Genomic DNA, 14,202 nt, shown 5'->3' on the forward strand with positions numbered 1-14,202 from the left:
TGAAGGTCTTTTCAGTGACTTACTTCTCAGTGTTTGCATTGAAATCTGTCTGAAAACAGCTCAATTTGTGGCGGCTATCAGCCGTCCTCTGTGTAACCCTGTCCTCTCATGAGTCATAAACTTCATACACAAAGGTGGAGAGGATTTCTTGCCTTACATATGGTTCCACAGTCCAGCATCAGTGGGCGTGGCACTAAGGGGGCTGATGGGAGTTTACTTAAACAGCAGAGCCGAGCCAGGAGGGGATCCTTGGGTTGTGGATGTGAACAGGTGGACGTTCTAAACGAATCATCCTGAGACGGACGCACAGAAGCCATGGCAGGTATGGGTCTGTTATTCAAGTCTGGACTCACGTTTACATCATTTCCAGGATGGTTTTTCAATCCGATCACACTTCTGACGCTTCTTTTTGACTTTCTCAGATAAAGAAGAATTAAAGAAGCCCAGGAAAAAAAGTGTAAGTCCATCTCATTAGTATTATACTTATCACTGTAGGCTACAGTATATACATTTGAAGTATTTGAGTATTTAAATCTTCCATTAAATAATAAAAATAATATAATATGTGCTCTTTGTCTTGCAGGCTTCTGTCTGCGGTTTCCCAATAAGCATCTTTTTCATTGTGGTCAATGAGTTCTGTGAGCGTTTCTCCTACTATGGCATGCGAGGTGAGATTTTGTATTTCATACATTAATTTCAATTTATTTCTACAGACTTTCAGACGATTCCTTTCAATCACTTAGACTGCAGTGGATTATGTCTTAATGTGTCCCGATCACAATGATAATATGTGAAAGTGTGCACGCAGGTAGACGTAAACCTTTTTTCATGAATGGAATTTCATTAAAATTTGTAGTAGCATTTTTGAGGCTTAAGAGTTAAGTAATTCCAGGCTGCCACGTCCCAATAATAGGTGTAACTCTTTGTTCCATAAACATACAAGGTAGTAATAAACAGTTCTTTAAATACTCATGCAGAAGTAGGCATCAGTATAAAATACAAGGTTTGTCAAAATGTACATTTTATGTTTAGAATAAAATAACCATGAAATAACTAGCATTCAATGCAGTTTTGGTGCCGTACACTACCTTTGATCTGATTGGTCGGCTATGATGTGATGCATTTGATTGTTATCTGGTCATTTCGTGTTTTTTGTCCGTTGAGCATTTTAAAGAAAAAAAAAAAAAAAAAAGCAAAAATTTAATTGGATGTAGAAATGTAACAAATTATTATTATTTTTTTTAGTTTATTTTACAGCGTACTTAAGAAACAAATAAAAGTACAAGTACCCATGAAAGCAACTTCAATACGCGAGTACTTGTAATTGGTTTCTTTCACCTCCGGTAATAAATACAACTGAATAAAACTAGAATAAACACACAGAGCACTAACTTCCACTTCTAGCCTTTCACAACAAAAGCCCTCGATTTAGGCTACACGTGGCCATAATCATATTTGAATAAGCTGGATTTGAAACATTATTAAGTGATACTTCATCTAATAATCACTGCAGTTTAGTGTCAAACATGTACTCCAAAGGTGTCTCCAGTGTTGCTTTCTTCTGTGTCCCTGCAGCCGTGCTGGTGTTGTACTTTAAGTACTTCCTGGGTTGGGACGACGACTTGTCCACAACTATCTACCACACATTTGTGGCCCTCTGCTACTTGACGCCCATCCTGGGAGCCATTGTTGCCGACTCGTGGCTCGGAAAATTCAAGTGAGGTTTAGTTTGTCTATGAGAAATAACAAAAAAGAAAATTGTTGTTTGTTCTATATCGGTGGTTCTCAAGCAGGGGTACAGGAGCACATTGCAGGGGGTACTTGGAAATATTACACAAATTAATTTAAAAATCGTTCTTTTTTAGGCTTTTTTGTACTATTGCTCAATAAAAAACACACACATACATATATATATATATATAAATTATTTTTTTTTTCCCAATTTATTGAAACATAATTATTTTATGCTGTAGAGGCTATTTTATCCCATTTCTGACAATAAGAAACAATAATTGGCTACATTTTACAAAGGAGACCGTCTTTAGTTACTGTTAAAATAATCACATAAATGTGCATGGTATTTTTTTATTTATGTATTTATTTTTAATTACACTTTAAATTACAGTCATTGTTTTTAATTTGTAGATTAAGTCTTAGGAAACCAATGTTTGAGACACATTATGGAGAGGGTGGGGCTACACATGATTTGACAAAAATACAAAGGGGGTACACGGGAAAAAAATATAAAATATTGGGAACCACTGTTCTATATGATGCTGTAATCGCTGTTTATAAAGTAAAAAAAAATAATAATAATAATTTGAATGAAGGAAGTCTATGGATAAAATGTAATTTAATAATTGTAAAAATTGTTTAAGACAAGTACAATTCAAAATGTGTTACATTTTGAATATATACAGTATATTTTTTTTATTTTTTTAAAAAATGATGACAAACACATTGAATGTCTCCTCCTCTCACACAGGACCATTGTTTACCTGTCCATTGTTTACGCATTGGGTCAGGTGGTCCTGGCTGTGAGCGCCATCCATGACATCACAGACACAAACAAAGATGGCAACCCTGACAACATGACCTTCCACGTGTAAGCAGACAAACATCTGACGTAGTAGAAACGAACCAAAAGGAGCATTTTGACCTTTAACGTGTCCCTCCTCACAGAGCACTGTCCATGGTGGGATTGCTCCTCATCGCCCTGGGAACAGGAGGCATCAAACCATGCGTGGCTGCTTTTGGTGGAGACCAGTTTGAGGACCATCAGGTAAGATGTCACACACAAGCATGCTTAATTAAATTCTCCAGCGTGTCGTTCTGTACATTGAGTAGTCAGAAGGTCACCTTCCTGCTTTTGTTTCTTCCTGATCAGCACGTTTTTCTATCTCCTGCTGGCTATTCATTAACCTTCACCTGCTGTTTCTTGGCTTTTACTGCACTGTTCAAGGCTGGGGACTAAGATCCCTGCTCAGTATTAACGACACGGGCTAATGGGACATTATGTAACGTGGTAAAAGTACACAAACTCCTCACTTAAGCAAAAGATCAGGTTAAGCTCGGAAGGTATCACATGTTTTGGTCATAATTTATAATAATAAATACTTAAATTGCATAAGCAAAAAAAAAAAACAGTGGAGTTTATTATTATCATCATAATTTTCATACAGATAGGTAGTAGTAAGCAGGCAGTGGTAGTGCTTTAGTAAAAAGTCAATGGTTATTCTAAAGAAATGAAAATGTGAGTTCAGAACTAAAATCTCCAAAGTGTAACTAAATACTTTCAATCTAGAAACATGAACAAACCAGAGTTTATGGGAAAACGAAAACAAAGTCACCGGCGTAAGACAGTGTATCCACTGACACTCTTTAATAAGGTAGGGGAGGTAATCAGGAGATGAGGAAGAACATATTTTTAACCAGATTATTAAACAGTTACTGACAATTGAAATAATGCACTAATTATTCAGACAATTTAAACCTTCCAAACTCAACCAAGGTGACTCAAACTGGTGCACCATGTAGCGGACTTGCCTAGTACTGTGAAAATACTGAAATACCATTGAAAATTCACCAAAACACTCAACAGATCAAAACAAAGCAGGAAATAACATGACCTACAAAGGAAAAAAGCCTGCTGAAAACCTCCAAATCCAACATTGACACAACACAACGCAACTCACACTTGTTGCTTGAAGGACAATTATTTTTTTATATAAAAAAAGCAGCAAATAAGAATATTTATTATATTTCATTTTTGACTTTTACCCAACTCACTCACAGTCAATTTAATCACAATATTTGATAACATTAACTTGGCTTTTCTAAAATAAAATTCTAAAAAAAATCCAATCTTACACCTATAAATTGCAGCCTTTTACAAATGAAAAATGTATTAACTTTAACCAAATATGGCTTTGAATCAAGATATTTTATGGCACAATTTAGTTATCGTGCTAACTTCGGCATATTTATGTCGATGCTGTTTGCTGACACCTTGATAAATATGTAGGCTACTGTTCTAATTCAAATAAATAAATGAAATGAAATAAAATCCTCAAAATAAATGTCTCATGCATGCTAATAATGCTAGCTAAACAGCGTGTATACCTAGCATTTCTCCTAAAACTGCTGTAGATTCAGCACGGAATGACTGAGTTAAAGTAAAAACGCCTGAGAAGCCTAATTTGGTGAAGTATTTTATTTTGATATCTCTGTGATAACGCCCATGTGTCCCATCAGGAGAAGCAGAGAGGAACCTTCTTCTCCATCTTCTACCTGTCCATCAATGCAGGCAGCCTGCTCTCCACCGTCATCACACCCATACTCAGAGGTAGAGCTTCTCCCCACGTTCACACGTCACAGCGCCCACGTTGCAGTGAGGTCACAGTGTTGTTTGTGTGGTTTCCAGCTCAGGAATGTGGGATCCACACACAGAGGGAGTGTTACCCGCTGGCCTTTGGCGTCCCAGCTGCTCTCATGGTGGTCGCTCTGAGTAAGGACGTCTCGTGCTTAGTAAACTGATGCATGGACCAGGATTGCTGGTCAATTATAATCGCAATCGCGTAATTGGTAATTAATTACAATTCTGGCGTGTTATAATTGTAAACGTAGTTGAAAAAAACATGTCGCTGTTGTAAGATAATTGACTTAGTAATTGTAATCGTCATGAAAATTCTGTGAAAACTTCTTGTTTAAACACACACACACACACACATATATATATATATATATACATACATGTGTGTTTAAACAATAATAATATAAAATAAAATAAAATAAAAACATGGACTAAATTAATTAATTAATTCATAAAATTTTTAAATAAGATGCTAACAGAAAGCTAACACAAGAGGAAGGTTACATTGTATGAGGTTATTTATTAAAGGCTTAGTAATAATTGTAAAAATTACTTGAGTAATTGAGAACTTAATTGTGATTGACTGTCAGGGGAAAAATAATAATTGTAATTTGAAAAAAACGCAGGTCAACGTAATCATAATTGAATTGTAATGGAACATGGATAATAGAGGACATAATTGTAATTTTAATAACCCAGCATGGACGGGTCAAAAACATCATTATTTGTTGTTTTATTATGTTTCATTTATAGGTTTGACCTGTGATATACAAAGTTTGGTAAATGATCATTTAATGGACATGGTTGAATGAATTCTTATTTATTGGCTGTGTGTGTGTGTGTGTGTGTGTGTGTGTGTGTGTGTGTGTGCGTGTGCGCCTGCAGTCGTGTTTATTATTGGAAGTGGTATGTACAATAAGACGGCGCCTCAAGGCAACATCATGGTGAAAGTGTGCAAGTGCGTCGGGGTAAGAGGCCACAATGAAAGTCGCCACGTTGCGTGTCCCTGCATGTGAGCGTGTCTGACTCTGTGCTGCTTCTCCGCAGTTTGCCGTCAAGAACCGCTTCAGGCACCGCAGCTCCCAGTACCCCAAGAGGGAGCACTGGATGGACTGGGCCGATGAGAAATACGACGTCAGTAAACCACAGACGAAGGATAAAGGAGTGGGTGGGGGCTGATTATTTTTTTTTTTGCTCTGCTTTGGTTTAGAAACTCCTGATTGCTCAGGTGAAGATGGTGCTGAAGGTGCTGTTCCTTTACATCCCTCTGCCGATGTTCTGGGCTCTGTTTGACCAGCAGGTAATCTCATTTCTATTCACACTTTCCACTTATCCAGTGGTCAGTTAATGAGCACTGAGTCTCCTCCGCAGGGTTCCAGATGGACCCTCCAAGCCACCACCATGAATGGAGACTTTGTGAGTTTTCAATATCACAAATTATGGACTTAAAACACAAGTTGGCTTGGAATAAAAGATAATATTTTGATTTTATTTTCTTAAACAGGGGCTTCTGACAATTCAGCCTGATCAGATGCAGGTGAGACTCTGACACATGTGACAGCATCTAAATGAGCAGGCCGTGAACAGTGACCAATCCTCCTCCCGTTAGACTGTTAACCCCATCCTGATCCTGGTTCTGGTGCCCATCATGGACAGCATGGTCTACCCACTGATTGCTAAGTGCAATTTAAACTTCAGGTGAGTGTCGTCGATCGTAGATCAATAAATCGAGGATCATTTGAATGAAAAGAAGAGGTAAAAGGTTGACATTGCTGTTTGGACACTCTTGTTTTGTGCGTTGCATGGTGGGATGTGAAGTCCAGTAGACGTATGCATAGAATTGTTTTTCCTTTATTCATACCGCCTGTCAGTTTGACATCACCTCACTCTTTCTCATCTTTTCGCGTAAGCTCTGAAATAAACATCCGCCATTTGTTTTTGCTGCAACTTCCAGTCTGAAAACACCAGAAATGTGTTGGGATGTCACTGTGGCAAAGTTTTTACAAGAAATGACAGTAAGAATGAAGTTAAAACTCTTCAAAGTGTCTGTCTACATGACTTCACATCCCACAATGCAATGCAAAAACCTTTTAACATTGTCAATAAGAGGAAAACTAAAGAAAATTTTTGGGTAAATGAGCTTGGATGTATTGATCTGAGACCTACACTATGACTGTGTTAGAAATTGCACACTAACGCACGACTCAAAATGCGTATATGTGGTGTGTTCACATTAGATAGTATGAAAGATTGAGTGCACAAGAAATAGATGTATACTACATTAAGACATTTTCTAAAAATCAAACATCCCCTTTTAAAAAAAAAAAAGTATCTCTTCTTGTCTTCCATTCATTTTTTGAACTCTTTTGTAAATAGGGCTCTAGTTTTGAAGTTAACCGGAACTTTTGTCAGTAGCACAATGGAAATCTCGGAATGGAATTAGTTTCCCGTGAGATTTATGGATCAAATGAGCACATGTTGATATTCTACTTGGTCACTTTCTCGCCTATAATGTTTTCAGAACTTTCAAAGGTGGACATATCAACACAGATATTACCCTCAGTGTGCTTCAGGTTTTTGTCGTCGTAGGTTTGAAATGCATCTTGGGAAACTTGGAAGTATATTTCCGTATATACACTTGTTTTGGCAATTATTATATTAATCATCATGTCATCAAATGTGTACAATTTGTCACGAGTTTATACACGATGACTGCATTATATCGTTGTACTTTTGAACAGAGACGTTGCTCCTTTGCTGAGTCGTGTTAGATTAGGTTTCCCGCAGTACACACGGATTGTGCTGTATTCACAGTGCCAGCAGCAAACGGTCTCTGCTCAAGGTCTCATACTCTGATAAGCAAAGCTCTGTCACAGTGATTTTCCACTCCGTCCTCCCTTCACCCCCTCCTTTCCTCTCATCTTAGGGTGGGGCTTTTCCTATCTGTAAAAGTGGGTGCTCAGAAAACTTTCTGTTAGTTTCTGTCCGCCTGGCCCTCCTGGAGGAATGAACTCCCTCCTTTTCATTTAGTTTATAATAAATCCTTTTTCATAAAATCATCATGCTTTGACTGGACTTCATCATTCAACCAGAGCTCAAATCATGTTTCCAAACGAGGACAACCGTAAATTTTCCGTGACACACTATATACTAAGCCATACTTCTAGTATATAGTAGACAGTGTATACTCATTGAGTGTGTAGTGTATAGCAGTGGTTCTCAAACTTGTTTGCCTTAAGTACCCACTTTCTCTTCTTTTTTAATCAAAATTGTATCACAATACAACATTTTACTTAAAAAAACTATTGAAAAACAACTATAGAGCACAATGATGGAATAAATGAGTGATTACACACATTTTAAAGAATCTCATTTTGTAAATAAGTGAAAAGAAACAGTATTTAGTGCAGTGGTTCCCGACCAACGTTGAAAAACGCTGATTTAGTGATTTATTTCTATAGTTTGTATTATTTCCAGTTATCTCACACCTGTAGTGCCATTGCGTACCCCTGGGAGTACACATACCCCGATTTGAGAAACACTGGCATGTTCTATGTTAGTATGTGATTTCAAACACAGCCTATGTTTATGTATCTGGTTAAAAAAAAATAATGATTGTCTTTAGCAGCTTTAATTACAACTCTCAAAAACTGTTATAGTTGGAGAAATACATGTCCACTGTTTCTTTGTTGTTTTTCATATTTAGTCCATTGAAGAGGATGACAGTCGGCATGTTCCTTGCTGCCATGGCCTTTGTGTCTGCTGGTCTGGTGCAGCTACAGATCGATGTAAGCAACACGAATCCCACAGAAACAAACGGTGAACCGCTGAAACACATGCCGCTCCATTGATACAATGTGTTGATCTTTGCAGGAAACCCTTCCCAAGTTCCCCACGGGCAATGACGGCCAAGTGAAGTTCATCAACATGATCAACGGGGGGCCGCTCAACGTCGTCGCTGGTGTGAATGAGTTCACTCTGCAGCCTTTCGATGTAGGAGAGCTAAAGTTTGACGGTCACTGAGCGTACAGTATGTGTTGTTGTGCTAACGTTAATGATTCCTCCTACAGGCCAACCAGGACTACCTTACCTTCGCCGAGCCATTCAACCTGAAAATCGGCTCCGGTCCTGGCGAAACAGTGGATTTACTTGATGCCAGTCGGAATACAATCGTCATCAATGGGAATAGCGCTGTATCAAGTATTTCAATGGTTGGTAGTTTGAAAATATTTAACTTTCCCATTTTTCATACTGGCACGCTATTAAAATAATGGCCTAAGTCATTTTTTATCAATCTTTGGATTATTATTATTATTATTAATAACATTTTTATTAAATTTTAATTTTTTAACTTTTCAAAATAATAGTTATTGTGAAATATTTGCATATATTTCATTATAAGCCTCTAAAGCTGTGTTTTTCAACCTTGGGGTTGCCCGGTATGTCTAGTAATCATTTTTTTTTTTTTTTCAAATTAAAACACCATCACGCACTCTCCAACAACTGTATTCTATACTTTCACTTCCCCAAATATAAATTTTGTTTTAAAAAAAATACGGTACAAAAATTAAATAATGAAATGATAAAAATGAAAATCATATTTTTGGAATTTAGTTTTATTTATTTATTTTTATTTCTTTAATTAAAACACCATCACACAATCTCGAACAACTATATTCTATGCTTTCACTTCCTAAATATAGATTTAGTTTAAAAAAATACAATAGAAAAAATGGAGACTTATTTACATAATTAAATAGTAATAAAAATTACGTTTTTGCAATTTTGTTAATTTTTTTTTTCAAATTAAAACGTCATCACACAATCTCAAACAACTGTATTCTATACTTTCACTTCCTCAAATATAAATCTAGTTAAAAAAAAATAAAAATACAGGCGACGCCACAAATTTGTGATATCAAAATGGAGTTACAACCCAAACAAGGTTTGGAACCACTGCTCTAATGTATATTACAAACATGTATTATATTTATAACTAAATTTAAATGACTTTTTTACCTTGGATACATTTTTTAATTTATATTACAAATATTACTTAAGTGTTGTTTTTCCATTTACAGTTCCAAGACATCACAGCAAAGCCGGAGAAGGGATCTAATTCTATTAGGTGAGTGTTTTGCACGTTAGTGTGACATTAACAATACATTTTCTGTTTTTTTTGTTTGGTGTGCACCTGTTGCTAGCATTAATCAAACTCTGTTCTGTTCCCTCAGGTTTTTGAATGGTTTCAACTCAGTGCTAAACGTAAGCGTAGGTAGCCAAAGCTTTGGTGACATCATTACCAACAATATGTCGAAATATGTCGACATCCCTCAGGGAGAGTACGTGTTTTTCCTTTATTTGAGGAGATAAATCCAGCTCCAACTCTGAGATTTATTCACTGACTGTTTCACCTTTTCTCCCCCTTTTTCTGTTTTCTGCAGAGCGAAATTCCACATCATGGACACGACAGGAAATGAGTGCGTCTACACTCTGATGCTCGGCTTCGGCAGCTCCTTCACCTTGATCATACCGTCCACCTTTGCATTCGGAGAAAATGTACCTCATAAATTCAGCCTGAAACCATTCACCACTGCAACCTATGTTATTTGACTGACTAATGCATGTGTGCCGCAGTGTGCAAACAATGTCCGCACGGTGGTGGACATCCAACCCAACTCGGTCCACATGGCTTTGCAGATTCCTCAGTATTTCCTCATCACTGCTGGAGAGGTGGTGTTCTCCGTCACGGGCCTGGAGTTCTCCTACTCGCAGGTAGGGGACATCGGCGTTTGGAATGAAGATGCTCAGCGCAGCCTCTCTACAGCTTATATTAACTTTTATTTAGCTCGGATCATTCGATTAGTATAAACATCTCCATATCCATAGTCGAGTATTCACGTAAATCTGATAGGAATATGGCGATATCACCACAGCAACAACAAAAAAAACAATATATTACCACAAAATAAAGAGAGACACAACATAAAAACAGCTTCATGGAAGTTCTACAATTTTATAAGTGATATCACCAATTTGGGGGGAAAAAAAACACACAAATGACGCATTACGAGTAGAATGCTGACACACGGTCTGAGGCCGACATCGGCGAGACGTGTGCGTGCTATCTGGGAATCATCACGTAATGTTTTCTACAATTTTCATGTGTTCATTTTCTAATCAGAGAAAGACTTGGTGGAGGTCTCAAAGATCAATAAATCCAAGATCATTGCAAAAGGTTGTAATTGCCGTTGGAAAGTTTGTTTTTTAACGAAGAAAAAATCGATTCTGCAATATATTGTGATATTTCACCGCGCGATTATTGTATCGATTAAAAAAAAATGTCCAAATCGATTTTTTAAATCACGTTTCCTATAAAGACAAAAAAAAAACATTTAATTGCGCTAACACATGAATAACACGTAAACGCCCCGGTCACTAGGTGTCAGTGAACGCACCATCAGACCTTGTTAAACTACCTCATTATTCAATGCTTTTTAGCTTGGAAGTTGTACTTTATATTCATAAAACTTACTTGGCACTTCAACAGATGTATGTGGTTACTATGGTTTTTGATATTACGATATTTCGCGAAGTATATTGTATTGTCTAATATCGGGATATATCGTATCATGACATGCGAATTGTATCGTATCGTCAGATTCATGGCAATGCACACCTCTATTTTAAACCCACCCACCGTAAACACTCTCTTATTGACACTTTCAGAAAAGTTTTGTGTATTGCATTGTGGGAAGTGGAGTCCCGTGGATGGATGCTTTGAAGTGTTTTTATTGTGATTTATTGTGTTTGAACCCCAAAGACACAAAGGGGTGGATGTTTATTTCTGGGGTTTACATTAAAGGGAAATACCGGGAACAAACTAGACCAAAAACGGTGTCAAGCCAATCACTGTCCTCCTTGTTTGTTGATGAAACACGAAGAATTACAGAAAGAATCAATGAAAAAAAAAACACTTCATTGTCTCAAGCAGCTTTGAAAGATATTATTTAGTCTTAGGAACATTTTTATGAATCGGTTTGAATAAACACACCTTTGATGTCCAGGCACCTAGCAACATGAAGTCTGTGCTGCAAGCTGGTTGGCTGCTGACCGTCGCTGTGGGTAACATTGTCGTGCTCATCGTTGCTGAAGCGGCAACGCTCGAAGATCAGGTGAGTGGATTCTGTGCCAACTCCAGGATACAGTAAACTACTGAGGTGTGACATAAATAATCACCCGTGTGTTGACATCCACCAGTGGGCCGAGTACATCCTCTTCGCCTCCCTGCTGGTGTTTGTGTGCATCGTTTTTGCCATCATGGCATACTTCTACACGTACACTGACCCTGTCAAGATTGAAGCCCAGTTTGCCATCATAGAGCCGGAGGAGAAAGAGAAGAATAGGAGGGAGAGTCTGGAGATGGCTAGAAGGGACTCAGTGAAGCATCGCAATGCGGACCGAAGGGGATCTCGTTCCAGTTTTCAAGAGCAAAAAGGCAGGGAAACAAAGATGTAATGCCTCTTTAACTGCTAGGATACGCATACCGATGGACTCATGAGGTCATTGGAAATGTCATCATTTATGCTTTTACAAGTTCCTCTTCGACTTTTATATCTATGGGGCGCCAATTGTAAAGTTGCGCATGCTAAAATAAACAGCAACTTTCACATCACTGAGCGTTTACTTTGGTACTTCCGGTGAAGTTGCACTTCAGCTGAATATATTTAGTTTCTCCCGTGATTATAGAAATATATAGAATTTAGATTTAATATTTAGATTTAGATTTAACGTTTACTATTTTGATTTAACATCTATCATTTAGATTTACCATTTACCATTTTCATTTAACATGTTTGCTTAACATTTAGATTTAGGTTTACCATGTAACATTTAGATTTAACAATGACATTGTATTTTAAATGGCTGTAAATCTGGTCAAAAGTAACATAAAAAAAAATGTGTAAACATGGTTTGTTGCTAAATGTTGTAGTTTACTTTAGCATGTGCTACTTTACAGTCGGCACCCCACATATACCTATCTGATTAATTTTTTTTTTTTTCTCATTTTTTTAATTTTAATTTTTTTTTTTTTTTTTGCACTGTGTAGCATCTTCTCTAACATATTATTTCTAAGTCGGTTGTAAAACTACACAAAGACCATTTCCATATTTGTATTTATTCCCCATTAGCATTGTGTTGTATGTATTGTAATATATTGTGTTGTATATATACACGATTAACCTGCTTGAGGCTATTCACTGTTGTTTCCCCATGGTTTTGTAAAAATCAAAGATTTTACTTTTGAATTGTTTTAAATGTGTGTGATTTATTGTGACGTTTGATCGTGTGAATAAAAAAAAGAGAACAATATTAGTGTCAGAAATGTTACTAACTGCAGGAACAGGAAGAAAACTTTTAATTTGAAACACAAGTAGACATTTTGCTACGTTTACGTCGCCTCAACTTTTCAGCTTTTCACATTTCTAACATTGGTTATCGCATAAAATAAATAACTTGCAATCCAAACTTCATCACTAGTAAAATACAAACATATATAAAAATCGAGTTTATATTCACTTTAATATCAATTGGTTTAGTTTTGGCCGAATTTTTATATACGTGACGTTTTTCAATGTCCTTTTTGGCTATCGAACAATTGGAAAATCTATTTATTTGAACGACACTTGAATGCATCAGTCGTTGTTACAGGAGCAAAGACGTTCGATGACAGCTGTGGACACGGAGTTATTTATCAAAAAACAATGAAAGAGGCTGATGGGAGTGTTTAAACTGCTTACACGGTGAGTAAATTATGCCTTTCATTGGAATATGTTTACATCTTTGTAAAAAAAAAACTGAATATGTTTTGAAGAGAAACAGAAACGGCCTTAATTGTTTTCAAGTGTAGTACATTTGTGAACCATAATTGGATTAAATGACCGCAAGGGGGCGACATTTCACCATGTTAGTGTTTGATAAAATCTCAACCCTTTATGTTTGTTTCTTTTATTAAATGACTAATATAAGTTTTGAAAAGCTAACTTTTCTCTATATTTTTTTAAGGTGTGCAAAACTTTTGAAATAATTAAAGATTGTGCAAAAAAAAAAAAGCTTTAACTTACTTTACACATTGACTCAAATTTAGTAAAATGTTCTTTATGTAGCTCTGAAAACTACAGGAAGTCATCTTATAGCACTTTTTTTTTCACAACAAAGAAATTGCAGTTGAAAAAATAACTAAGCTTTTATTTCAGTTTTACTTTTAAGATATGATCTTTTCAACAACTCAACAGGAATGTATAAAAACAAATATGTGTAGCAGTAGATTATATTATATATTTTTTATCCCCTAATACCACATCTTTTGACGTTTTAGTGTCGCGATATCTTGTCACTCAATATATCGTCCCACCTTTATTATACACTTATATTTTTATTTAGTGAAACATGGCCACAGAATCAGACAAATTACTTATTTCAGGAAGAAGAAAAAACAAATGCTTTATGCAATGTTGTAATGCAACTGTGTCTAATGTAATTAAAACTAATTTACAAAGCATTACAAACTCTGTTCTGTGAATAAATATAGGTTGCTTGCACCTAATGTGCTAAACCCCACCTAGCTTACGGTACTTTTGCAGCTTTTGCTTGAGTAATTATTCCGAATACTGCCAAGATTCCAACGAATAGCTCAAAAATATTGTCCACAAATTAGGGATGTAACGATTCACTCAACTCCCGATACGATTCTATTCACGATTTAAATTCTGGTTCTATAGTAAACAATGCAAAACTACATAATAGTTCTTTTTCTTTTTAAAAGTGCA

General features: G+C 36.4%; 1 protein-coding gene across 1 annotated transcript; it reads left to right on the forward strand.

Moving 5' to 3' along the window:
* The first annotated feature begins 182 nt into the window (after window positions 1-182).
* LOC114476476 (solute carrier family 15 member 1-like) lies at window positions 183-12,691 on the forward strand. Its single transcript, XM_028468039.1, has 23 exons — window positions 183-322; window positions 423-457; window positions 584-668; window positions 1,576-1,717; window positions 2,486-2,605; window positions 2,683-2,782; window positions 4,255-4,345; window positions 4,424-4,507; window positions 5,258-5,340; window positions 5,420-5,506; window positions 5,583-5,672; window positions 5,744-5,788; window positions 5,877-5,909; window positions 5,982-6,070; window positions 8,079-8,160; window positions 8,246-8,365; window positions 8,443-8,583; window positions 9,454-9,500; window positions 9,607-9,714; window positions 9,817-9,931; window positions 10,010-10,147; window positions 11,440-11,547; window positions 11,633-12,691. The coding sequence occupies exons 1-23, from the start codon at window positions 316-318 to the stop codon at window positions 11,888-11,890; spliced, it is 2,208 nt and encodes a 735-aa protein (XP_028323840.1). The 5' UTR covers window positions 183-315; the 3' UTR covers window positions 11,891-12,691.
* Window positions 12,692-14,202: the final 1,511 nt, after the last annotated feature.

The sequence above is a fragment of the Gouania willdenowi genome, chromosome 2, assembly GCF_900634775.1.
Source record: "Gouania willdenowi chromosome 2, fGouWil2.1, whole genome shotgun sequence".
Lineage (NCBI taxonomy): Eukaryota > Metazoa > Chordata > Actinopteri > Blenniiformes > Gobiesocidae > Gouania > Gouania willdenowi.